At 39.5% G+C, this 26,907-nt stretch overlaps 1 protein-coding gene across 1 annotated transcript in view; it reads left to right on the top strand.

Moving 5' to 3' along the window:
- TADA2A (transcriptional adaptor 2A) overlaps positions 1-26,621 on the top strand; it is a gene marked incomplete at both ends in the record, with an annotated part of 42,997 nt that extends 16,376 nt beyond the window's left edge. The window contains 11 exons of the mRNA XM_084237234.1: positions 397-554; positions 2,157-2,245; positions 3,439-3,511; positions 11,668-11,731; positions 13,714-13,757; positions 17,214-17,324; positions 19,731-19,802; positions 21,654-21,786; positions 22,339-22,382; positions 24,638-24,711; positions 26,436-26,621. Coding sequence (XP_084093360.1) covers positions 397-554; positions 2,157-2,245; positions 3,439-3,511; positions 11,668-11,731; positions 13,714-13,757; positions 17,214-17,324; positions 19,731-19,802; positions 21,654-21,786; positions 22,339-22,382; positions 24,638-24,711; positions 26,436-26,621 — 1,048 coding nt within the window. The remainder of the gene's footprint in view (positions 1-396; positions 555-2,156; positions 2,246-3,438; positions 3,512-11,667; positions 11,732-13,713; positions 13,758-17,213; positions 17,325-19,730; positions 19,803-21,653; positions 21,787-22,338; positions 22,383-24,637; positions 24,712-26,435) is intronic.
- Between the last annotated feature and the right edge of the window lie 286 nt (positions 26,622-26,907).

Genomic DNA, 26,907 nt, shown 5'->3' with positions numbered 1-26,907 from the left:
ATATGAAGTGTTTTGTAAACTATAAACCCTGCAAATGTAGAACTATACTTATGTACATTTTGAATGTTCTGAAATGGCTTCTTATTTATAGCAATTCCTTTCTTGGAGTCTAGCTTATAGGGAAATTCATAGATTTTCTAATGATTTTCTTCTCTTTTGATATAAAGGAAAGCACTTTTTAGATATTGTTTCTGTATTTTAGAATAGCAGGATTTATAAGATCAAATTACATAATTTGACTCACTGCTTTGTTAATATCTCTGTGATATCACTTTAGAGGTATCAAATTCCAGACACTATATGGGTAGGACTTAAAATATTAGAAAACAAACCATGCTTTGACCAATAGTTATAAATGAAACCTGCTTTTTTCTCTTTTTCCTCACACTCCTGTAGGCAGGATGTAGCCAATCAGATGTGCACCAAGACCAAGGAGGAATGTGAGAAGCACTATATGAAGCATTTCATCAATAATCCTCTGTTTGCATCCACCCTTCTGAACCTGAAGCAAGCAGAGGAGGCAAAAACTGCTGACACAGCCATTCCATTTTACTGTAAGTGACTCCCTGTTTTGGTAAGAGACACTAGCTAATCCTCGAGTTCTTTTGCAGATAAACAGTGATTTGATAATTTTTGGCAACTAAATAGCTTATGAAAGATAGGAGCTGGTGTGGCACTTATTTAAAGGCAGGACCATAAGGGGGCAAGAAGAATAGGTGTATTCCAGTTCTACTCACTCTGAGACTCCTGAATGCTGTAGATTGTAGATATGTATACACTGTAGATTGTATATGATCAGTTACTTAAGAATTCAGTATTTGCTTCATCATTATTAATCATGCCAGTGCTAAGTCCAAGAAGCAATTTGTCATTTTTGTTCTCTTGGTTGTGAAAACTTTAGAAAAAATCTTACAGGGCTGAGGGACTCTTGGGTCTTCTAACAAAACCATAATGAATTATAAATGAACATCTTTGCTAAATGACTCCCAGAGCACAAGTAATGGGATATGAATGTTTCCCCTTCCCCTGCCCTCTTCTTCATACTCTCCAGAAACAGTTTCATAGCTTACTAACTCAGAGTCTGATTATACCACTTATTTGAATAGTACTGTGGGTGTTACTACTTGGCTTTCAACTCCATTAGACCATTTGTTCCTCATAGCAACCCTATGAGTTGGATGAAGCAAGAGCTTTGTTTTGCCCAGGAACAAATAAGATTCAGAAAGGTTGTATAATTTGTGCCAGGTCATAGGATGAGTGGGTGTTAGAGCTGGGACTCAAGTCCAGCTAACTTCCAAATCTAATTTTTTTTTTGTTTGTTTCTCAGTTGGATGAGGTATGTAAATTGAGATTGGCTCTATGGGGTAAGGAACCTGAGGCACAAAGGGTAGATACTTATGTTCTCTACTGTTAAAAGATCCTTGTTTTTTCCTCATGTTAGAGAAGCAAAAATCAGAGGGATTTTCCATGTATGTAAAGGATTCCCTGGGCCTCCCTGGTGGCGCAAGGGGTTAAGACACAACCTGTGAAGCAATCCGCAGCCTCTGTAGCACAAGTTCAATCCCCTGGCCCACCAGGGAGCAACCCATATGGCGTAGGAGACCTCTCCTGACTCGCCCATGCCCGCTGCTCCCCTCAGCAGTGTATTTCAGTCAGTCTGCCTGTTCTGTTTCCCACTCTGTCTCTGGTGAATCTTCTCACCCCCCACACCTCCGGCCTGTACCCCAGTTCTTGTATGCATAAATAAATAAATCTTTAAAAAAAAATAAAAAAGAATAAAGGATTCCCTAAATCTTAGTTTCCCTAAATCTTTCCTTTTTAGGAAATCAATCTGTTTCTATAATTCTTTATATTTTTCACTTTTCCCTTTATAAAAATCTTTTTTTGTTTTAATTTGAATCATGATCACTTTATTCTGCATATTCATTATATAGTCCCATCCCCAAAATAATTGTAATATAAAATGTATTGGGAAAGGATGTTTTTTTTAATTGAAATAATATTGGTTTTAAAAATCTTTTGAATTCTACTTATTATCTCAGATAGCGTCTTTCTCCAGAAATATTTCAGTGTATAGATGGGATCTATTCCTGTGCCACTTTTTTATGCCAGTATTTATTTATTTAGTAACTAAGAAAAATTCTAAATTCTTTCAGCTACAGACGACCCTCCCCGACCTACCTTTGACTCTTTGCTTTCTCGGGATATGGCAGGATACATGCCAGCTCGAGCAGATTTCATTGAGGTAGGAGAAACTTGTTTTTGTTTCTGATGAAGCTTATATCTTTTACCCAAAGGTTCCAAACCACTGAAAGAGATTTTTCAAGGCACCATAAGTTGTGAGGACTAGTGGCAGCCACATTTCTTCCATTTGAGTGCATTTTCTCATTTGTAAATATTTTCACATATAGTATAAGTCCTTCAGACCAAGAATCCCCTGTTTAAGCTGCATTTGTGTTGGCTTCCACGTTCTTAGTAGATATGAGGTTTCTGATCTGGTTCTTTCCCCACAACTAGGGGGTTGGACCTTCAAGGTTGTTGGACCTTTTTTTTTTTTATTAAGGTCCAGATAGTAAATATCTTAAGTTTTCAGTCCCTAAAATCTGTGTTGCAAATAAACTTTGCCGTTATTATGCAGAAGCAACATAGATAGGCATAACAAAGGTATTTACCTGTGTTGCAATAAAAGTTTATTTACAAAAAAGGAAGTGAACTGGATTTGGTCCATGAGCTATATAGTTTGCTGATCCCTATACTCTATCCACAGGTATGTAAAGGATGATAAAAGTTTATAGAACTTTCATGTTCCTTATTCAGCCATGAAGTTAAAAGCCATGTGAATATAGTCATAAGTCCTGATATATCCTCTAACCCACAACCACAGTGCTCCTGGAGGTAATTTGAAAGTTAAGCAAACTACACAACTTTTGCTAGTTATACCCAGGCCAGCAGTTTGTTTCTGGCAGATGCTATTGTAGATGCTACCCCTAAGAATTGTGCTTATTAAATAGAACATGAACAAATCTACCCATTGAACTTTATAAGTAATATTACTGAATAAATCATGCTCTCAGAAGATAATCAAAAGATAGGTGAATTAATGCAGACAACTTTCTTACCTAAACACTTGAAGGCCTAGGCAGAGTTAATTTTCTTAGGTTAGATTTTATGAACATATTAAACTTAATTTTAGAACAATTATTTTGATTTCATTCCTGAACTGTAATTATTCTCATTTTTTGCTGTTACTACTGCCTGAAAGCCTCTCAGATTTTTTACATGACTTCTTATTACTTGTGGCAGTATCCTGGCCTTATTCCCCATTCCTTATTTTTTAATCAAGTATTTGTGTTTTCTTTTTGTTTCTAAAGCTTGATTACTGTAAAGGCATTATTCAAAGCTGATAGGTTTGTGGTGGGAATTTTTTTCCCCAAACAGGAGTTTGACAATTATGCAGAATGGGACTTGAGAGACATCGATTTTGTTGAAGATGACTCGGACATTTTACATGGTAACATTTTAATTTGGCAAATGTTTTGTTGAGTGAAAACTATGTGATGACACTGTATTGGGTGCTCAGTTCACAAGGAGTAATAAAACACATTTCTTGCTCTCATGGAACTCAAAATCTACTGGTTAAGTTGCTGAACTTAGCTCTGTTGTTGGGTTAATAAACCCTGTGAAAATGATTAATCAAAAATATGCTCTGTGTCGATGGTAAGAATGTTGAGCATACTGTGATGGTGGGGAATATCTCATCCCTTGAACTGCCTTTTGACTAAGGTAAGCAAGGTAATTGATGAAGTTGCTCTCATGGCACCCTTAGAAGGAAGGGAAACTTGGGACCTCAATAGCAACTATTGCTACTAGATGTTTATCCCGAATTTTCCACCTATTCATTTCCAGTGAATATTTATAATAATCCCCAGTCTTCTCTTTTATTTCAGTCCAGAATTGAGTATGCTGCAGTAGATACATAAGACACAGTAGATATCTAATGCTCCCTTGGATTTTGTAGTCCCCAAAAGTGTCTTCATTGTTTCTCTTAAAGCTGTATACCAGGCAGGGAGGGCAAGTGGAATCTTCGTTGAATGATAAGTCAAGTTTTCATGTTGCATTAATGGGTACACACTAGAAGGGGAATTTAATTTTCCTCTCAGTAGAACTGCCTGGGCATTTGATATATCAGATCTAGGACCATAAAAGAGCCCTCGTGAAAGTTTCCCTTCAGAATTTTTTCTCTGGTATAATGGTCTTTCCTGAGCAGTTTTCTTTGCAAAATTTCATTCCTCTTCTTTTCTCCCACACAACTTTAAGGAAAGTCAGAGTGACGTAGGTTGAACTAAAAGAAGAAAGCTTGCTAGCAAACTACTTCAGCATTCACTAGATCTATTGTACTTGTTCAGTTTTCCTTGTCAATCTCTATTCAACCCCGGTAACCCATGTCATTCTTTTCTCACCTCATGTTGTTCCCTTGAAGGGAGTGTGCAGATTGCTGCTTAGTATTTCTCCTCATATATGCTCATGTTTCCTGGCTTTCTTACCCAGGATACAAAAAGAATACCCTGTATTTCTTACCCAGAATACAAAAAGAGCAGCTTCATAAATATCATCCTTTTAGATATTGTTAAAAAACACCAAACTTTTGGGGCCTCCCCGGTGGCGCAGCGGTTGAGCGCTGGGTTGCGAAACTGCGCGCGGCCTCTGCGGCGCCGGTTCGATCCCCGGCTGCTCCCCGGCCACCAGAGGAGGGTCCCACATGGCGTGCAGACCTCTCCTGCCGCCCGCTGCTCCCCTCAGCAGTGTACTTCGGTCCTTCTGCCTGCTCTGCTCCCCGCTCTGGCTCTGGTGAATTCTCTCACCCTCCCGCGCTTCTGACTGTACCTAGTGCATGTATAAACAAAAACAAACAAACAAACCAGCAAACAAATAAATAAAGCATGCCTCTATAAAAAAAAAAAAAAAACACCAAACTTTTGAAAGTCAGAATCTTTAATGTCCTTTAAAGACATTAAAGTGTGTAAGTGACTTGCTGAATCATTTCCCTAGCCCCTAATCCAAGGTCTTCTTTCTTTAGCCTCAGCGTTAAGAAAAACTGTAGTAATGATTGCTGTTTAATTTCACTCATTCTTCGTAGGGTCAGGATTTGCAATTTCTTCTGGTGCACTTTTGGTCCTTTCTGTAATTAAGTGGGAACAAAAGGGAAAATCTGAAAGAAGCGATTTTTGTGTCAGCATTTCAAACCTACTTCAGTTATTTATGCTCTTCTTATAGTTTCTACTGCCTTGTAAGTTTCACTTGATTCTAGCTTATTTGAATTAGAACTGAGGCATCAGTTGATTGTTACAAGTTGTTTAACAGGATATAAGTGATAACCCCTGCGTTCCCCTTTTGCACCTTGTAGTAGTGAACTGTAAGGTGTTTAGATGGGTGCTTTTTAAAAGATAAGATCACTTTAGGGCCTCCACAGTGGCGCATAAGTGATAACCCCTGCGTTCCCCTTTTGCACCTTGTAGTAGTGAACTGTAAGGTGTTTAGATGGGTGCTTTTTAAAAGATAAGATCACTTTAGGGCCTCCACGGTGGCGCAGCGGTTGAGCGCTGGGTTGCGAAGCTGCCCGAAGCCTCTACAGCGCCGGTTCGATCCCCGGCAGCTCCCCGGCCACTGAAGGAGGGTCCCACATGGTGCGCAGACCTCTCCTGCCGCCCGCTGCTCCCCTCAGCAGTGTACTTCGGTCCTTCTGCCTGTTCTGCTCCCAGCTCTCACTCTGGTGAATTCTCTCACCATCCCGCGCTTCTGACTGTACCCAGTGCTTGCATAAATAAATAAATAAATCTTTAAAAAAAAAAATAAAAGATAAGATCACTTTAAAAGAGATTTGAGAGCACTAGAGATCAAGGGAATGATTTAATAGACCACCAAGAGTTGCTTTGTTTATGCCACTGAGTTATATTAACTTCAACTAACTTTCCTAACAACATGACCCAGTTGTCTTGTGAGGTATATTGCCCCAGAGTGTCTTATCCCAGAACATACAGTCAAGGGACTAGACCCAAGGAGAAATAAGAGTGAGTGAGAAAGAGCTGTCTAAGCATATCTAGAATAGAGCGAGGGGCAAATCAGGCTTGCTTCTGAGTCACTGTGTGATCTTGGGCAAGTCCTTGGAATCTTGCTTGCTGTTTCTTTGTGTCCCTTGCCAGTAAAGATGGGGTGACACTGATTAGTCAGAGAGTATGAATGTCTCCATGAAAGATGGTACATAATTCAGATTGGTGTTATTACCATTCCATTATACCATTACACCCTTAACATTACTGAGCATTAACAACATTCCTTTTATGTTCCCTCACTTACGACTATTAGAAGGAAGCAAAGTGTTTGGCTGGGTTTTGTATTCCACTCCAGGGCACCAGGAAGAACAGCTGGTGCCACCAAGCCCTTTTCTTACTTAAAGACTTTTCCTTTAATTCATGGAATTTTTGTAGTAAAATGGCCTCCATAATGGAGGTCTGGGACACAATGGAGGGATAATTAATTGCATTTCAGCTGTGCCAGAAGTTTTTCAGAATGGCCGTAGAAAAGGATACTGCATCTAAAACAGTATCTTAGAAAGAAATAAGGAAATTCTGGGATCCTTAAATGACATCTGCTCATATTTTATTGAAATAAGCAGCAATGATGATTCAGAAAGAGAGAGGCAGAAGGTTCATAACTTTATACTCTGCTGTGTTGTGGGATCTCAGTGCAGGTGCATGGTGCAGCTCCTCTTTTCTGAGGGGCTTCTCCCTGTCTCCTTTCACTTGGGAAAATCTCTCCTAAATATGTGAACTGCTTTTTCTTAGAAGAGTATGGGTTCTAGAACCCTAATTGCAGCATCTTCTAATCATTGCTGTCCTATTACTAAGACAAACAAGAGGAATTATGAACCTCTTCCTAAATGTTAGGTCTGTGGGTGTTTTTGTCAGGGATGTGCATTGGAACAGTTTACTCTTCCTCTGTTTAGAAAGTTAATTTCAGGAAAATTTCTTGGCCAGGCATGGATTACCCTCTCCCCCGCCCTTTGGTTCACACCATTAGCCTTTAGTGCCTTTAATAGTTAGTAGATGAGCGGTTCAGCTTGGTCTCTCTGCACACTTGCCTGTGTGTTGGTAGTTTCCTTCCCTTTATACTGATATGGCTGTTTATGCTGAGGGCACTTTAGACATAAATGCCATTAATAATAGCTGATACGTATACCACTTAACTGTTTGCCAGGTACTATTTTTTATCCTTCAGACATCTGAATTTTTTTAATTCTTACAGAACTCTTTGAATTCGTCATTACTATTATTATCCCTATTTTGTAGATGAGAGAATTGAAGAATGAAAATGTCAAGTAACGTGACTGTACTTACATAGCCTTCAAGTTGCAGAGCCATCTCCATAGTCTGTGTTCTTAATACAGTCTTTACAACCTTGAATTTTTGTTGTTGGTATTTTGATTTGGTCTTTATTGTTTTTGGTTTGTTTTTTGTGTTGGTAAGATTTCATATTTGTTATTTTCTATAACTTACCCACATTCCTGGGAATAGATATTTTCCCATTTTACATTCAGGGAGGGTGCACAGGAGTTAAGTAACTTCCCTAAGGCATCCTGCTAAGCCACATGGTCTTCTTTTCTTCATGGAACTAATTGTGCAAACCTTGGCCAAACACTTAGGGGGGAAATGACTTGCAAAAAGCTTCAGTTCTGGGGAATACCTGAGTCACAGGTTTGTGCTGATGTGATTGCAGTAGGGATTTTGATTGGCTTCCCTGCATTTAAGGTCTCTGAGTTGGTTTTCTTGCCAAGCAAGCAGTAAGTGCCTTCTGTCAGGAAAACAGAAACATGTTGCCAGCTATTTTGAACAATGTTAGAAATACATTGCAGTGGGAAGGAGCTGCCTCTGACTTCTGCCCACTTCTTAAAATATTTTAAGGCCACCCATTGGAAACTTTTATCAGTCTTCATTGTAATCAGAGAGTCTGTTCTTCCTTCAAAACTGAGATTTCAAAGACCTTGCATCGGACCTTAGGTTATAGATAATTTTGGTTCGTTTTTTATGCTCTGAGCTTCTTTATTTGTCCACTTATATTGGAATCTCCAGGCACCTTAAGTAGACTGTGAACCAGTGATTCTCATTCTTGCAATGTCTGCCTTCTCATTTCTGTTTTGCCTGCTGTGCTGTTGTCCTCCTGGATTATTCATGCAGTTAGGATCTTATGATCAGTAGCTGCTATCTCAGTATGCTTTATAAAGGAAAAGATACAGCTTCAGATATGATTTTTCCTTGGGAGAATTCTGGTTCTCTTCCCATCAGTGTGTTCCTTACCTTCCCTTTGTTCTCCAGAGCCAGTTTTACAAGTTTAAACTACTGAAATAATCAAGCAGTAGAACCAATTATCAGCAGTATTTATTTATAGATTTGTTTTTATAACACTGTCTCTTTGGGTTTTTTCTGCTTTAATTAAGTCATCCCCACACAAGTATCAGGAAACAGCATGGTTAGTTAGTGTCTTAGAAAAATTACAGAAATTTTTTGTCAAAATTTGCAGTAATTTCCACTTTAAGGATTTTCTTTCCTATGGAGCACATTATTGGGAGGAGAAAAGAGATGTGGCATGTAAAGAGCACGGAGCGTACTAAGTACTTAGTGCACTGTATTTACTTAGCTGTTATACTTCTTTCTCTCTTGAACTGTTGGTTCTGCAGTTCTATTTTTAGTAAGAAATAGTTAGAATCCACTATAAAAATTATATTTGGTTATGCCGCATGTTGGAGACAATACTCTCCTCTCTTTTCTTACTTCCTCTTCCACCACCAGGCATGCAAAGTGCATCCACTAGCAGAGCTATAAGCCCATCACTCCACAGCAGCTGTATCAGAGGACAATGGCAGGTTACTGGGCATTTCTTAAATCAGAAAGTTTATTTGTAGCAGTTCTCCTACCTGAAAAATGTGCGAAAGCCCTTGTATCAAATAGACCTGATATTATTGAATTATTTTAATTGTACTTTTTTTGGGGACATGTTTGTTTATTTACACTTATTCTTGTTAGAAACTTACCAAAAACAAAAATTCATGGTAGTTAATACTTTTTATTAATGCTTAAACTTTTGAAAGGCTTGTGTTCACTCATCTTTTTAGACCAGATATCCAGTTTTTGTAGGATTTAATACTATTTTTATCTCAGACCCAAAGAATAATGACTGTGATAAAGTTACCCTGGGCATTTCCCGCTGGTCAAAGTTACATATGTATTCAGTGCTTCTAGCCCAGTATGTGGGATTTTGCGTTTTCTTCCTTCTAATCTGAGATTAGAGGGCAGGTAGCAGTGAGCTACACAATAATGAGTCAGGAAGGGGTATCTGGAACTTACTACTTTAATCTTGCTAGAGCAACCATATTGACACTGCGTCAGAATTGTACATTGCTCAACACTTGTTTGCTTTCATATTCTGAAGAAAGTGGTGATTCTAAGGAGACATTGTGTCCTATTCTCTTAGTTGATTGGTTCCATTTTTTTTTCCTACCCTAAAATCTAGCTTCAGCAGAAGTATGAGTTTCAAACTGTTTGTGGGGGACCCTAGGGACTGCTGCAGGGAACAGTTGCCCGAGATAGGGTGGGGGAGAAGAGATTCGGCAGATCTAACTCACCCATTCCAATTAAGATTTTCTTTGAAAACAAGTTTTAAAAGTAGAACATATAAATCTGCACTGACTCATTATTCCCAGGAGATAAACTTGAGCTTGTATCTCATATTCTTTGGATGAGCAGAGAGATTGTATTGCTGTTTTTGTTTATCAGTATAATAGAGGCTCTCGGCTCTATTTTGGAATGAAGCTTGCTATTCTGGAAGAAGCGATAATCATACACAACTAAATTCTTTGCTGCAAAGTCTGGCATGTTATTAGAAATTATATTGCGTAACATTTGAATACTGTATTTTAGGTTTTCAAAGGACATGTCAGGTCATTATGTTGTACTCTATAGCCTGTTCTTCAATGAATACATTCAGCAACTAAAATAAAACAAAAAAAAAAACCAAACACTCAACTTCCATATAGCTTAAGAAGATAACAGGGTATTAAGATAGTTCCAGAATCTACTAATTTAGTAAATCTTAATATTCCTTTGTAATCCATAGATTTTTAAGTTAGATCAGCTTAATGTAACATAGTGCTAAATTTCTGTTCCTCATATTTTTTTCCTAGAGTTGTTAATGATTGACCTTCATCTGCTAACTCTGCAGGTCTTCAGAGAGTAAAAAACCTGTGCGAGATTTTTATTTCTGAGATTCTTTAAAATACACATCTCATTTTTAGTTAAGTCAGATTTAGGATATATGATTAATGTTGAGACAGACAGTAAACCCACTAACACAGAATATATATGCTGGGCAACATGTAAATATATGTCTTTCTCATGGTTTTGAAACCAGACTGCCCAGTTTTGGATTCATGCTCTGTATTTAGATAACTGTGTGTGATCTTGGGCAGGTTGGTTTGTGTGTGTGGTGTATAGGGTACATGTGGGAATGGTAGGAAACAAGACTGGAAAGATAGGCAGAAGACCAGGGTCTTAAATAGCAGGTAAGAATTTGAGCTCCTGTAAGTGGGTGGGAAATCACTGAAAATTATAAGCAGGGGAATCACACCATAAAAATTGTGCTTAAAAACATTACTCTGGTATCATCTATACTGTTACCCAAGGGAAGGGCTCTAAGGGATGGGAAAGAGGTAGAATATAGGATTGTAACCAAAGGCCATCTGATTAGAGATGTCCAGTAGGGTCTGAAGTTTAAAATAAACACTTGAGTTTGAGTTTCTATATCTTAATGGATGTGACAACCATAGGGGTGGATGAGGTATAGGAATAAGATGAGGAGTGAAAGGAGAGATGAGAACAGAACACTAAGGAACTCTGAAGATGGAAAATTGTTACAGGAAAGCAGGAGAAACAGCTATTGTATTGATGAAAACTTTGTTATCCCTAACTATTCATGCTAATTCTCAATATCTTTAACATGAGACTAAAGCCAGGAAAGGATTGGGATATGGGCAGCCAAGCAGGGCACAGCTTTTGGTTTCTTAGGCTATTTAGTGAAACTTGTCATTGCTGAATCCAAAATTACCTTGCTACTCTGGGAAAATGTCTAAGCTGCACCTTTGTTCACGGCAGTCTCATCTTGATGTTGTCTCCTGAGCTTACTCCTGTGTGGGTATAACAACAATCAATATTCATCTTTATGACTACTCAAGCAGATGTTATTTCAGATGTTATTTCTGAGCCCATCTATTAACAAGTTCAGACTCCTTGTTCAACTGTTGTGTGAAAGCTAGTTAATATATGTAATAAGACATGGGCAAAAGAGGTGTTACAAAGAACACAGAAATTGTGTCATATATGGGGTAATGCCATGTAAACATGTAACATAGGAAAAAGGACCTTATGATAGTTTACTGATAAGGAAATTCAGTATCAGAATATTTTTGTTTCTAAGGGAAAAAATCCTAGAGCAGTAAGTGTGGGATAATTAGTAATATGAGGTTCAAAGTTTAGGACAGTTGGGGGTAAAAAAATTTTTTTTGTCTTGGCTATGTTTATATGTCTGTGCATACTTTACTACTTGTCTGTCTATTTATAGCTCTGAAGATGGCTGTAGTAGATATATATCATTCCAGGTTAAAGGAGAGACAAAGGCGAAAAAAGTAAGTATAGAGAAACCATCCTTTCTTCTTTCAGCTTTGGACTGTTGAAACCAAGTGCTGTATAAGAACATTCCATTTGTGGGTTGTCTTGTGACCTTGCAGAAGACTCTTATCTTGCTTGGGTTCAGATTTTTGTCACATGGAAATAATAATACCTGTCTTTTTTTTTTCTTTTTCTTTTTTTTTTTTTTTTTTGGTAAACTTCCTCTCTTAACTTTTCTTGTTCTGATTATCAGTGAATAATGTGGGTATTCTGGTTTTGTTTGTTTTGAGGTATACTGTTTTAAAGAAATAAGGAAAAAGATAAATTCAAGTTATTATGCTTTTTGATTTTTTTTGTTTCTTTTTGTTGTTATGCTTTTTTTAATGCTTTTTTTGTAGCTGTACATTTTTAATGAGAAGTTGTTATCTAAAAGAATTTAAAAGAAATTGTGAACAATGTTTTAGGCACTCTTGCCTAAAACAAGAGTGTTCTGTTTCTTTACAACAGAACAGAAAACACACATTAGACAGAAATATGGATCCTAGATCCCTCCCTATTGGATTACAGAGACTTCAAGAGTTCAGAGAAGGGTCTGCAGAGGGTGTGTGTGTGTGTGTGTTTGTGTTTCCATGGAGACACTGGTGTCTCAGCAATAAAAAGGGGAGGGACTGGGGAGGCATTCCTGTGGCACCAAGATTGATCTAAAGTAAAGCTTGCTCTTTCAAGAGAAACTAAAAAAAAGATAAAGCAAAGCTTGCTCTCTGGAGTTAGCATTTATGAAATGCTAAAGAATCTCATCTAGCCGTTCTTATGAGGTATAAAATAGTGGTTCCATGCACATAACTCAACATAGTTTAATTCTGTTTGCTGTGACCTCCCTGGTGGTGCAAGGGGTTAAGTCTCAGCATATCAAGCTATCAGCAGCCGCTGCAGCATGAGTTTGATCCCTGGCCAGGGAGCTAACCCACATGGTACAGCAGATTCTCCTTTTCTCGCTTGCTGCTCCCCTTGGCAGTGTATTTCAGTAGATCCACCTGTTCTGCTTCTTACTCTGTCTCTGGTGAATCCTCTCACCACCACCCTCCCACACTTCTGGTCTATACCCCAATTCTTGTATGCATAAACAAATAGAAAATAAATCTTAAAAAAAATCTAGGGCCTCCCCTGGTGGCGCAGTGGTTGAGCGCTGGGCTGCGAAGCTGCCCGCATCCTCTGCAGCGCCGGTTCCATCCCTGGCTGCCGGTGAGGGTCCCACATGGTGCGCAGACCTCTCCTGCCGCGCCCGCTGCTCCCCTCAACAGTGTATTTCATCAGTCTGCCTTTTCTGTTCCCCACTCTGGCTCTGGTGAATTCTCTCACCTTCCTGTGCTTCTGACTGTACCTAGTGCTTGTATAAGTAAATAAATCTTTAAAAAGAAAATCTGTTTGCTTACAGTACACAAATAGAACTAGAGAGTATTGCGGAACCTAATTTTTGAGGTTTCCATTAAATTTTGTTTTATACCTTTCCATTAACCATGCATAGTATTTCAAATGGTTTCAAAACTTTATGTGAATGTACAGTTATAAACACTGAATGTGTGATTCTAGTGCCCTTTTATGGTTAACAGGTTTCCCTTGTATGGGTGTTCTTCCCTTGTATGGGTGTTCTTCATTTCCCTAAGCTGAAGAGATTAATTTTTATGGCATGGACACAGATTCCCTTCTGTTTCATCTTAAGTGACTGCCATGTATTTTTAGTAATTTGTGAGTACTCATTCATTCATTCAGCATGTTATTGAGTGTCTACTAGACCCAAAGAGAGGAAAATATGTGATGCTTAAGAGCCTAAAATTGTGTCATTCACTGGCCAGCAAAATTTTGTGGGAAGTGACTTTTTTGGACTTTGATATTCTGCCTTCGAGTATTTAAGATGTCTTAATAAAAACTGCATATGAAAGATGTGGTTAAATGTGGAACTACTTAAAATACACAGATCATTGTGATTTTTTCTTTGTAGAATTATAAGAGACCATGGATTAATCAACCTTAGAAAATTTCAGTGTAAGTATTAGCTATTTTCTTTATTTAAAATTTCTTCCAACGTTATTGAATAGTTTTAAATACATTTCTTATGGCAATCATTCTTAATCCAAGTTGTGTATTAGCATCACCAAGAAACTTTAAGAAATTCTGATTCATGGGTATCACCCACTAAGTCAGAATCTCTGGATAGAGCTAGAGCATCTGTAATATTTTAAAGTTTTCAAGGCGATTCTTATGCATAATGAGAGAATCCAGAACTATTAATATATAGTCAACAATGCTTATATGTGAATTCTGTTTTTAACATTAGCATAGTGATTATTCCATGAATATTAATTATCGTTTCCTGCAGCTGGATTAAGATCATGATTTGGAAATATATATTTAATATACCCTAACCTTGCATACCAGGGTGTAAAAACATTTTATACAAAATCAACGGAAGTGATACCTTTCTTTATGGTAGTAGACAAATAGAAAAAAAATTGCATTTTTAGTGGATGCTAACTTTGACCTTAATGTTTTAAAAATTGGGAGAACAGCACTTCCGTGGTGGTGCAGAGGTTAAAGTCTCAGCGCTACCAAGCTATCATCAGCCACTGCAACATGAGTTCGATTCCCAGCTAGGGAGCTGACCCACAAGGTGCAGCAGACCTCTCCTGTCTCGCCAGCTGCTCCTCTCAGGAGTGTATTTCAGTCTGTCCACCTCTTCTCCCCACTCTGGCTCTGGTGAATCCTCTCACCCCCTGCAGCTCTGACCTGCACCCCAGTTCTTGTATGCATAAGTAAATAAAATAAATCTTTTTTAAAAAGTATTGGTTGAATGTGATAATACTCTTTCTTTGTAAAAGTAGCTAATGATTATTGTGGCAAATATCCTAGCTGATAGAGTCATATGAGTTGGACACTGTGTCACTGTAGGGTTCAGGTCATTCTGTCATGGAGGTGTGTCTTTTAATATAATCATGATCATAAGTATGTTCTTTATTTTTTCACTTCCATTACACATTTGTCAAGTTATTGAGAAATTTTGAGGCTGTCATTTTAATAGTTACATAATGTCTTATATACATAAATAATATGCTTAACATGTCTTTTATTATTGGATATTGGCTTATGTACAGTTTTAATCATCATAAATAATGTACTGAACTTGTTTGTGAACAAAGCTTTGTCTATATTTAGAAACTTTGTTTAGGTAGAACCCAGAAGTGGAATTAATAGGTCAGAAACTTTTGACATATGTTGCCTGATTGCTTTCCAGAAAGTGGTTATATCAACTTACGTTCTTTCTGGCAGTATACAAGATTACATGGTTAACCCATCCTCATTGTAAGCTTTGGGTTTGCAAAAATACCTCAAGATCAGATTTCCTTTGCCTCTCTTAGACAATAATGGGTCATGTGCTGGTAGCTATAGAAGTTGGTTCATCTGTTTGAATTCCTGGGGTTTCCATAATAGGTTTGTTGGGGTTTGACTTTAACTCACAGTAGATCTTGACTCTCACATAAATTTTATTCTTAACTGGTAGACAGAGGTCATTTTAGCCTGATGATTCTGTTCACTGTTATTTAAGTATAGGGCCAAGGGGAATCTCTGTTGCTTCTGAGAAAGAAGTCACATGTGCAGTGTGGTTTCAGAGGCATTGTACTGAGAGTACCATGTGGAATGCAGAAGGGTTTTTCATCAAATTTAAAATTTTTATCCAAATTCTTCTTAGCTATTTCTGTAGTGAGTGTGTTATATTTTGGGGTGTGTGTGTGTGTGTGTGTGTGTGTGTGTGTGTTGGAATTAATTAATCTGTGGCTACCCATGAAATCAACTTCTGGCATTTGTGGGCAGGAATGTCTCTTGAAAAGAGTCATCTGAAAAAAAGACTTAATTTAAATAATTGTCTTAAGTGTCTTTAGTGTAAAAGTAGACAAACTAATTAATATTGATTATCTGAAGCTATAGGCAGCCACTGCAGCACCAGTTTGATCCCCAGCCAGGGAGCTGACCCACATGGCAAAGCAGAGCTCTCCTGTCTTGCCTACTGCTCCCCTCAGCAGTGTATTTCAGTTAATTCACCTGTTCTGCTTCTTTCTGTGTCTCTGGTAAATCCTCTCACCCTCCTCCCCCACCTCTGGCCTGTACCCCAGCTCTGTATGCATAAATAAAATCTTCAAAAAAAAATTGAAATGACCAAGTAGCAGTTCAGAGTTCCTATTCTACCAGTTGTTATTGGTAGATTTTACTCACCAACTTCTTTGCTGATACCTCTTTTAATTAGAGATTTACGCATATAAGAACTGGGGTGTAGGCCAGAGGTGTAGGGGGATGAGAGGATTCACGAGAGACAGAGTGGGGAGCAGAATAGGCGAATCTACTGAAATACATTGCAGTGGGCAAAAAGGAAAATGACAAAATGACCCATATGGAAAATGAAGAACTTTATGCCTCACTGGAAGATGTGTGGGAAGGGCAAAGATTTTAGGGGGTGGCCTCCTTGGTGGCGCAGGCGGATGAGTGCCACACTGTTGGCCGTCCACAACCTCTAACGCAGTTCTATCCTGGCCAGCTGGGGAGAAAGCCACATGGTGCAGCAGATCTCTCCTGTCTTACCCGCTGCTCCCCTCTCCATTGTATTTCATCAGTCTGCCTGTTCTGTTCCCTGCTTGGTGTCTGGTAAATCCTCTCACCCTACCGCACATCTGGCTTGTACCCCAGTTCTTGTATAAATAAATAATTCTTTAAAAAAAAAGATTTTAGGGGGTATACAAGAAATCACATACTTTCTCCAGGCTTATCTACCTCTTCTTGATAGATTATTATGTCTGCACATCACTTGTTTTCCTGCATAAATGAATACTAGAAATTTTGCCCCCTTTTTTTTTTAAAGATTTATTTATTTATTTATACAAGCACTGGGTACAGTCAGAAGCATGGGAGGGTGAGAGGATTCACCAGAGCCAGAGCAGGGAAGCAGAACAGGCAGAAGGACCGAATACACTGCTGAGGGGAGCAGCAGGTGCGGCAGGAGAGGTCTGTGCACCATGTGGGACCCTCGCTGGCGGCCAGGGATCGAACTGGCGCTGCAGAGGCTGTGGGCAGCTTTGCAACCCAGTGCTCAACCACTGTGCCACCAGGGAGGCCCCCATTATTCTTAATGAATGCAGCATCTGCTGTAATTGTCTTTCCTATTACTACCAAGAGTTCCTGCTTCTATACGTATTCAGAGACATCAAGCTGTGAGGTCACCAGTGTGTTCAGCAGTGTAGATAATCTCCAGTGATAGCAACATCCCTGTGCGATGCTATTATCATTATGATTAGTGTTTTGCATTCTTCGCTTTCCTGTTTGCTTCCTGTCATGGGTAAGTTAGTCATATGAGATTAGGAATAATGTCCTACCATTTCACATCTTGTAAAAGAGCAAAAAACTTAGGGATCCTTATATTCTCTGTGACATGGTTGTATTTTGCTATCTCTGTAGTAATGGAACGGCGGTATCCCAAAGAAGTCCAAGACCTGTATGAAACAATGAGGCGATTTGCAAGGATCGTGGGGCCAGTGGAGCATGACAAGTTCATTGAAAGCCATGCATGTAGGTGGTTTTAGAGTCTTGAATAAGTGTGTGTGTGTGTGTGTGTGTGTGTGTACACACTTGCCCATTTAAATAAATGGGGGAGGTAACAATGTGTCTTGTGTGAAGTTCTCTAAATAAATAAATTAATATTTTTCTCTTTGTTCCCCTTGGTAACCATGCAATATATTTGGGACTTTGGAGGTAGGGAGAAGAGGGACTTTCTTTTTTCCAAAATAAATAGTAATTTAGTAGTTCCCCCCCTACTTTATATTATGGGAGTTTTCAAATATGTACAAAAGTAGAGATAATAGTAAAATGAACCCCTATGTATTCATCACATAGCTCACCAGTTATCAATACATGATCAATCTGGTTTGTTCTTTACCGCCCACTCCACTCCTACTTTCAACTGGATTATTCAGAAGCAAATCCTAGACATTATCTTGTTCTTAAATATTTTAGTATTAAATTAGTTTTAAAGGGCCTCCCTGGTGGCCTAGGGGCTGAGTCTCAGTGCTATCACTGCTATAGCCTCCCCGCCAGGGAGCTAACCCACATATGGTGCAGCAGACCTTTCCCGGCTTGCCTGCTGCTCCCTTCAGCAGTGTATTTCAGTAAATCTGTCTGTTCTGCTCTCCACTCTGTCTCTGGTGAATCCTCTCATCCCCCACACCTCTGGCCTGTACCCTAGTTCTTCTGTGCAAAATTAAAAAAAAGCTGTCTATGCAGACACCTCCCTTAGAAAAAAAAAAGTGGGCCTCCCTAGTGGCGCAAGGGGTTAAGACGCAACCTATGAATCTGTCTGCAGCCACTGCAGCACGAGTTCGATCCCTGGCCAGGGAGCAACCCACATGGCGTAGCAGACCTCTCCCATCTCGTCCACTGCTCCCCTCAGCAGTGTATTTCACTTAGTCTGCCTGTTCTGCTCCCCACTCTGTCTCTGGTGAATCCTCTCACCCCCCACACCTCTGGCCTGTACCCCAGTTCTTGTATGAATAAACAAATGGGTCTTAAAAAAAAAGAAAAAACTCATTTTAAAAATAGGGACATGGGCCTCCCTGGTGGTGCAAGGGCTTAAGCACCGCACTATGGAGCAATCCACAGCCTCCGCAGCACAAGTCCAATCCCCGGCCAGCCAAGGAACAACCCACATGGAGCAGCAGACCTCTCCTGTCTCGCCCGCTGCTCCCTTCAGCAGTGTATTTCTGTCAGTCTGCTTGTTCTGCTCCCCACTCTTTCTCTGGTGAATTCTCTCACCTTCCTACATCTCTGGCCTGTACCCCAATTCTTGTATGCATAAATAAATAAATCTTTAAAAAATAAGTAAATAAAAATGGGAACAGTTGAATGACTCATGGACTTCATGGAGATAGTACTTTTATCTTTTTTTTACCTTTTTCTCTTGAGAGAAATCTAGTTATTTGATTTTTCACTATAAAAATTGAAGTTATTAAGGCAGTAAGGCCTAGACTTTAATTTAATCTGGACTGTGTGCTTTGGTGTTTCTCTTCCATCATGAGATTTATATATTTGACTCCCAGGTTTAGTTCGGAAAAGGTACTTTACCAAGGCTCTTACCCTGTTCTCATCATGCAGATATGTCTTACATGACATTGCAAGTGTTTATCAGATTGGTTGGTTGTCCTCACCAACCACCCTGTTTGGGTGGCATTCTTAATGTGGTTTGTAGTAGGTGACTGATCCTTTACTTCCTGGTCATCCCTGGTTTGTATGTCACTCCAAAGAACTGCATGGATTGTCCAGGCTCTTCCTTCATCCTCTGTTTCAAATCACCCAAGTTGAATATTTGATCACAGGGTAACACAAGCAGTTCAACCTGATCCATGTGCTCAGATGATGCAGAAGGCTTTGGTGTGTAGAAAACACAATGCTTTTTTCTTCCTGTAGGAGAAAAACTGTAAAAGACTACCTAGGACTTGAGCACAGAACTTTTGTCTTTCCCTTACAGAAGAGCCATGTCAAGTAACATCAGAGACCTGTTTCTTAAGAGTGTGCTTATGTGGCTAGGACTTTGATTTATTTTAACTTAATCTCATTTTTGGGGGGGGATTAAAACTTTTAACAGAAGAGGAATAGAGCAGGAGAAATTTCATTTTTAAAAGAAATTATATTTGTTACTGCTGTAGACAAATGAATTCAGCCAGTTCACTGTTAAATTTTCTAGGAGCCAGTTCCAGCTGCTTTCTCCAGCTGGGAAGAGCAGCTGAAGACAGCTGGAGTAGGTTTTTCTCAGCACTTGGGTAAAATTTCTAATGGGGTGTTACCAGCAATTAGGATTTCCAAGTGAAATTGCCCAGTCTTTAATATATGCAGAATTACTAAGGCTACTCAGCAGCAGAATTGCTCATTGATGTTGATTTTGATTTTCCAATTTTTCTTCTTTGTTCTTTTTGGGGAAAACAGTGGAATTTGAACTCCGAAGGGAAATCAAGAGGCTCCAGGAATACAGGACGGCAGGCATTACCAATTTCTGTAGTAAGTGTACCTCTGCAAGTGCCTTCAAAACACATAGATGAAGTCTTTGTTTGAGGTGGTATTGATTTTTTTTTAATTATAAATTTTATTTTTATATTCCCCATACAATTGTGACCCCCTTATTTTGACCCCAATCCCTCTCCTCCCCTCTTCCCATTCCCCCCCCCCAACCCGGTGGTATTGATTTTTTAAATGAACTTTACACTTTTTCAGAATGAGTTTTTTTATCTTTCTGGTAAAGTTTCATCTACTTAATACTTAGAGATACTATGTGAATTATCTGAGGAAAAATTACAATGCAGATAAAACAGAAATGCAGATTTAGACAGGATTCTACTGTGGCCTCTAAAGAATTTTTCATTCCAGTTTTTAGCCTCAGCTTTAAAAATTTCTTGATGTATGGTCTGATCATTATTATTAACCAAGCTCGCATCCCAATGACTGGAAGTGGTGATAATGATATTAATAGCAGCTAGCAACTCGTAGCACTTTACCAGAGACCAGACCCAACACTAAGTATGTCACCTGGATCATGTCATTTAATTATCACGAAAAACTAAGGAGCTAGGTATTATTGTTTTAATGAAGGTGCTAGGTTTAAAGTGATTAAAGAGGTAACAGAGCCAAGACAGGAGAGAAGACCGTGTGTTGCAGTAAGAGCTTGAGGTCTAGACTTCGACATTTAAGTTTACATTCTGGCTGTCCTGTTTACCATAGCTATCATTCTGTTCCAGTGGCAATTTTCCACATCTGTTACAGTTAGCATGAAGATTAAATTAGAGATAGAGGTAGTGCATGAAAACATAGCACAGTACCTGACACGCAGTAAACCTCTCTTGGCAGTTTCTGTTGCTTTGTTATTATTGTTGGAATGACCTTTAGCACTCCTTTCTTCCTGTTGACTAAAAGCTACCGTCCACTGCCCACGAGCTGGAGGTATGCTTAACATAGCCCTGTGGGTATAAGTTCTGCCTAGTCTAATGGTTCTTTATTTTTTACGATGGAAACTGTTTTTGAAATGAAATTTTGTGTGGTGCCCGAATCTATAAGAAAGACAAAAGTGAAACTAATTTGGTTGATGTTTAATAATAGTTCAGATTATATGTAGAACCCAGAACTGCTAGTATGTGGAGGTGCCCTTGCTTTTCACAGTAAATCCTGAGATAGTTTCCTGGTGTTCTGGGACTCTGTAGAATGGAGTTTGAAACCTACTGGTGTGGTGTTTTAGAATCTTCATATCTTTAACATGTAGAATAAATACTGTACAACTTGTTTCTAATAAGATGCATATAAAGACTCTGATCTCTAATCTAGGTTACCTGATATTGATTCAGTGCCTCTGGAAAGAGGGGAAAGGAACACTCCTGGTCAATGAAGATTTATTTTTTTTTATTTATCACATTTTAAAAGGACAGATTTATTAGGAAAGGGAGAAAGTTAGAGAGGTGCCTGTGTAGTTATAGGAGAGTTGCCTATTTGTAATTCTAATTGGTATTTAAAAATAAGTACACACTTGCAGCGCTTGTGTGACATTGGAAAATATGTAAATAGAAAAAATGGAATAGGAAGCAAATAGGTCAATGTTAAAAGTTACCTTTTGGTGGTAGAAATATGAGTGACTTTCTTTGTACTTTTTTGCTTGGGTTTTTTTTCCCCCTCCTCTTAAAGGTATAAAAGAAATAAATATATTTTCATGTCAAGAACAGGATTTCAAACTGGGGAAAATCTATTTTACTTTTGGAAAAATAACGTGGACACAGTTTTGCAGAAGAATCCAAAATTAAAGATAAACTGTTTGCTGGTCAGTTAGAAGAGCTGTCATTACAGTCATCGTGTTTTTGACACCTCCAGGTGCCAGGACCTATGATCACCTCAAGAAGACACGAGAGGAAGAGCGCCTTAAGCGCACCATGCTCTCCGAAGTTCTGCAGTACATCCAGGACAGCAGTGCTTGTCAGCAGTGGCTCCGCCGTCAGGCTGACATGTGGGTGATTAGCCCAGCATGAACGAGTGTCCTCTTGGATTCTTTGACCTTTACATGTATTTTCAGGCCTTCTCACCAACACCCTACCCTGCAGGGCAAACTGATAATAATTGGACATCTAGAAGGATTCAGAAATTTTAGCATTTTATCTCAGAAACAGTGTAGTACCGACAGTTTTATGAAACGTAACTGGCCTGGAATTGTTGCCCCTTTGATCTTTTAAAAATTAGTAAATTCCTTCCACTTCCCTTTGCTCTCCCTTAATATCTGTTGGCATGGTTTCCATTGGAGAGTCCTGTTCCTGTGCTTTCTCTGTGAATGGTTTATGTTGTGTTTCAAGCTAAGAGGTCTTAACAAATCTAAGCAATTTCTTCACCCATAGAGCAGTTTTTCTTTCCTGTTTAGTACAGGAAGATATTTTATAAAGTAAAGTTGATTATTCTGTCCCTTCAAACTAACCAACCTAATAAATGACACCTACTTTCTTGCGGGCTTTTACAAATTCCCTTTTTTTGATGTGACATAGATTTAAATTCCTCTTTTTCATTGTAGTGATTCCGGCTTGAGTCCATCCATTCCAATGGCTTCAAATTCAGGTAATTTTTTTTCAAGCTGGAGCAAGTCTTGATTGAAGTTTTCATTCTAGAGATTGTGGTGACCCAACAATTTGGAGAGCAGGGTGTTTAGAGTAATGATAATTAGGTGGTAGCCCCACTCATAAACATCAACAAGTCCTTAGAATATTCATGGCCAGACAGGGACTCTCCTCATTTAGAGTGCAGAAAGCGGGAAAGAAAGGGCTCTAGAGAGGTGGTTTGGGTTTTTTTGTTTGTTTGTTTTGTTTTGTTTTACTAATGTTTGGGCAGTAAATTTACTATGATTGTACCTACCATAGAGTTTGAAATTTGTCTCACAGGAGATAAATTGAAGAATTTGTAGTCTATATGAACCAAGAGGCATGTTACTTTCCAGAAACACAAAAATCTCCTTCTAAGTTGGAGACTTAAGATTTCTGTTTCTTCACTTTAACTCTTTGACTGTATCTTCTTTTGAGGTTTACAGAGCCAGGTTAAGCCGTATGCTGTTTGACCACTCTTGGTGCTTGATTGTGAGTGACTGGTAATTTGGGGCAGTAGTAGTTTGAGAGCTCTGACCAAGGAGGGTCCCATTCAGACATCTCTTTGCTGATTCAGGATTTGGAGAAGGCTCACAAAAACCACTTTTGGGAATTATACCTTTTTTCCGCATTTGTTCCTTTGTGTCAAGTAATTATTTCTTAACACTTATTTTTTTAATGGTTTATTTATGCATACAACAACTGGGGTGTCAGTCAGAGGTGCGGGGTGTAAGAAGGGAACAGAACAGCAGATCTATTGAAATACGCTGCTGAGGGGAGCAGCGGGTGAGACAGGAGAGGTCTGCTGCACCATGTAAGTTAGCTTCCTGGCCAGCCGGGAATCGAACTTGTGCTGCAGTGCCTGGCAACACACTGTGTCTTTAACCCTGCTCCATCAGGGAGGCCCTTCCTTAACACTTAAAGAAGAAAAAGAGTCTTTTAGGAGCAGCCAAGACAGCTAAATCCAAGTTTTATTTTGTAACTTTCTTACACTCCCCCAACCTCCCCATAAGGTAAATATAGCAATATGAGCTACTTAATGTTGGCTAATTAAAATGAAGATAACTGTGCAGCTTTGGGATTTGTGTTTTCTGAACCATCTGCACTCACTCACTCTTTATTGCTTCCTACCTGGTGTTAGTCTTCCTTACCAGCTGTATTTAGATTGTGGAGATCCCTTGTTGTCTTCAAGTTCTGGATTGTTTGTAAGGCAGTGGAAAGTCAGAAGCCTGGATCATTGATTGTACCCTGGCCTCCGGTTACCTTGGTGAGGCACCAAATGACTGTAGTCTCCTTTTTGAACGCTTGGTCTAAGGCTGTTTTTGAGCAGTTGGTGTGAGATGGTCGTGGAGATACCTTTATCCCCCATGTTAATATTACAGAGTAGCCTGTTTTCCAGCAAAGCAGCCTGTAACAGTCCTTTCCTTTTCACCACTTAAAAGGCAGTCCCTATAAAACGTGTTACTGTACGATCTGCATTTTCCTTTGTTTAACTCTGTCTATACCCAATTGAACGCAAATCCCAAATATACATTCAAAATAAAACCATAATCCCTTTGCACGTTGAGCTTCCCATCCTTGGTGGTGATCTCACACTTGGGTTTGTTTGTGAGGTATGGGAGTTCACCTGAGCCCCTGCTTTGCCATATAATGGCTCATTGTTCCTCTGTGCAGGTCTCTTAGGTAAACAGGGTGACTTTGGACGGAGCAGGTATTCTCTCACATAATAAATGAAAAGGGCCTTTTGCTAGCATAACAGTCTGCCTTTGATGTGAAGGCAAATGGTACTTGGTTAATTACCATGTTTGCCTTGTGCTGCTGGCAGAGTATCGAGGGTTGGGAAATGTCTCTCCTGCAGAGTTGTTATTTCCATTCATCAGCTGTCAAGGCAGGCAGTGTAGGACTTTTCTTAACTGGATGACAACTGGGCTTTAGATTTTAGCGTCCTACTTGCTTCAGGAAGAAATGCATGATATCTGCTGTGGTAAGTAGTCATGTTTGATGCTACAGTGTATGTGATTGTATGTGTTCTTTAGCAGAGAGAATGAGTCACTGTTTTCACATGAACATTGGGGTTCCCCTGTTGCTATCTAAATTGAGCTCCAAGGTGATGGGTAGAGATGTCCTGCAGCTGACATGGTCATCCTGTACCTAATTGGCCTAGTTGCTGTGAACTTGAACCTGAGGACTTGTGGCTTCTATGAACTAGATATCCCTTTTTATGTGTGTCCACAGGTAGACGAAGCGCACCGCCCTTGAACCTCACCGGCCTCCCTGGCACGGAGAAGTTGAATGAAAAAGAAAAGGAGGTAACAGAGGAGGGGGCTGGAGGACGGGGCGGGGTCGAGTCACTGAGCTGTCACTAAACATGTTACAGGATCAAGCTCATTTTGTTCTGACATACAAGCACCAAGCACAGCTTGACTCTACTGGAGATCCCAGGAGCTAACCTCACAGTTTTCAAAGACCCCCGTCCCTGTGACCCTGCCACCATGCATCTTTTGAGAGAACATATGATGCGTAAATCTAAGTAATAGCCACTCTTATTTAATGAGCATTAACCATGTACCAGATCCTATACTGAGTGCTTCAGGAAAATGAAATTAGTTTTCTGTAAACCCAAAATCAGGTAATCTTTTAGTAGAATGATCACTTTGAGAAGTTCTACAGTTAGTCCAACAGAGTAAGGATCACTTGAAAGAGTTTTGGAATTGTCTCCATCATATATTTATAACCATAAAGAAATGAATTTATCACATATGTAGTCACACGTTAGGTTTAAAAATGCCATGACCTACTTTTCTTTTCCATTATAATCATGGGACTTGTCTTCACATTACTTTTGGCCTTTTTTTGAAACTTAAATGCAGCCTTTAGAGTAATCAAGAATTTTCTTTTCTTTTCTTTTTTTTTTTTTTTTAAGATTTATTTATTTTTTATACAAGAGCTAGTGTACAGGTCAGAGGCACCGGAGGGTGAGAGGATTCACCAGAGACAGAGTAAGGAGCAGAACAGGTGGACAACAGAAATACACTGCTGAGGGGAGCAGCGGGCGAGACAGGGGAGGTTTGCTGCACTATGTGGGATTCTCGCCAGCCGGCTGGGATCGAACCCACACTGCAGAGGCTGCAGACAACTTCAACCCGCTGTGCCACCGGGGAGGCCCATCAAGAATTTTCAAAAAAATGTGCCATAGCTCTGAAGTCCATTCCAAAAGAGGAATTCCCCTTTTGTTCTCATATCCTCTTTTTGCTATGCCCAAGACTATCACCCACTGCATATCATTAATTCAGGTTAGACAGCAAAGAGCGGTCAGGGCACAGTACTCCCACCAAGCACAGAAAAGAATAGTTGGGAGTAGAAGGAAATGTAATGTTGTTATCTCAGCATCGTTGAAGAAGTTCTTGGGCCGTTCTGGTTCAAGTATGCAATGGCCCAGAGTTTTAGGCAGTTTTTTCCTTACCCATGAAATGGTGACTTCAGACTGCTCATTGAACTGGAATTGAGCCAGCTTTCTAGATTTTTAGTGGCAAAGGTGACCTTAGCAATGTAGGGCATGTAGTCACAAAAGCAGGGGCTGCTACTTTGTGCCGATACTAAAAATTATGTGATTCACACTTGAGAATCCACATATCTGCCCTGACATCACTACCACTAGCGCCACCACACAGACACAGAAACATACACTCACACACTGCCCTGTGGCTTCCCTGACTGGCTGTGTTGGAATGTGCTGGGCTGCTCCTCGAGACATACATTTGTATTACTTGACATACCCAGGTGAGCCAGCCAACACGTGCTCTCAGCTCTCGGTATCATTCCCTGCCTTTCTCTTCCTGAGTGTCTGTCTTTAGGGAGGGAGTCTTCTCTCCAAAGAGGAGACTAAATGGAATGCAGTCTAGCCACCCAACAGCTCCTATAAATATTTGGAGGCTGATGTCACTTTTTAAATTTGATTTTGGCTATATACCTGTTGGATTAAATTATGAGAATGACAGATGTTAATGTTTATTAAATCTGCTGTGTCTTGCAGCTCTGTCAGATGGTGAGGTTGGTCCCAGGCGCCTATTTAGAATACAAATCTGCTTTATTGAACGAATGTAACAAGCAAGGAGGCTTGAGACTGGCACAGGCAAGAGCACTCATCAAAATAGACGTGAACAAAACCCGGAAAATCTATGATTTCCTCATCCGAGAAGGACACATCACAAAAGCCTGAGGCTCTGTGGGCTTGGGATCAGAAGTCACACATTTGGAATGTGGCGGGCCAAAAGACAGTAGAGGCGGCATTCTGGAGAGTCGTTTTTGAGCTGAATTCTCATTGTAAAAACAGGAGAACAAAGGAAACTTTAAGTTGTATTGATGTCTACTTCTCCACCCTGTTTCAGAACACTCCTGCTATTGGTATTGTGCTGCAGTTCTGTGCTAGATTAGCTATTATTAAATGTGAGTGGGCATTCATTCCTAACACCTCTTGTAAGTAAAACAAGAACCATAGTACCTCA

The sequence above is a fragment of the Talpa europaea genome (genome assembly GCF_964194135.1).
Source record: "Talpa europaea genome assembly, chromosome: 7".
Lineage (NCBI taxonomy): Eukaryota > Metazoa > Chordata > Mammalia > Eulipotyphla > Talpidae > Talpa > Talpa europaea.
The sequence above is the reverse complement of the archived record's forward strand: the minus strand, read 5'-3'. Positions and strand labels throughout refer to the sequence as shown.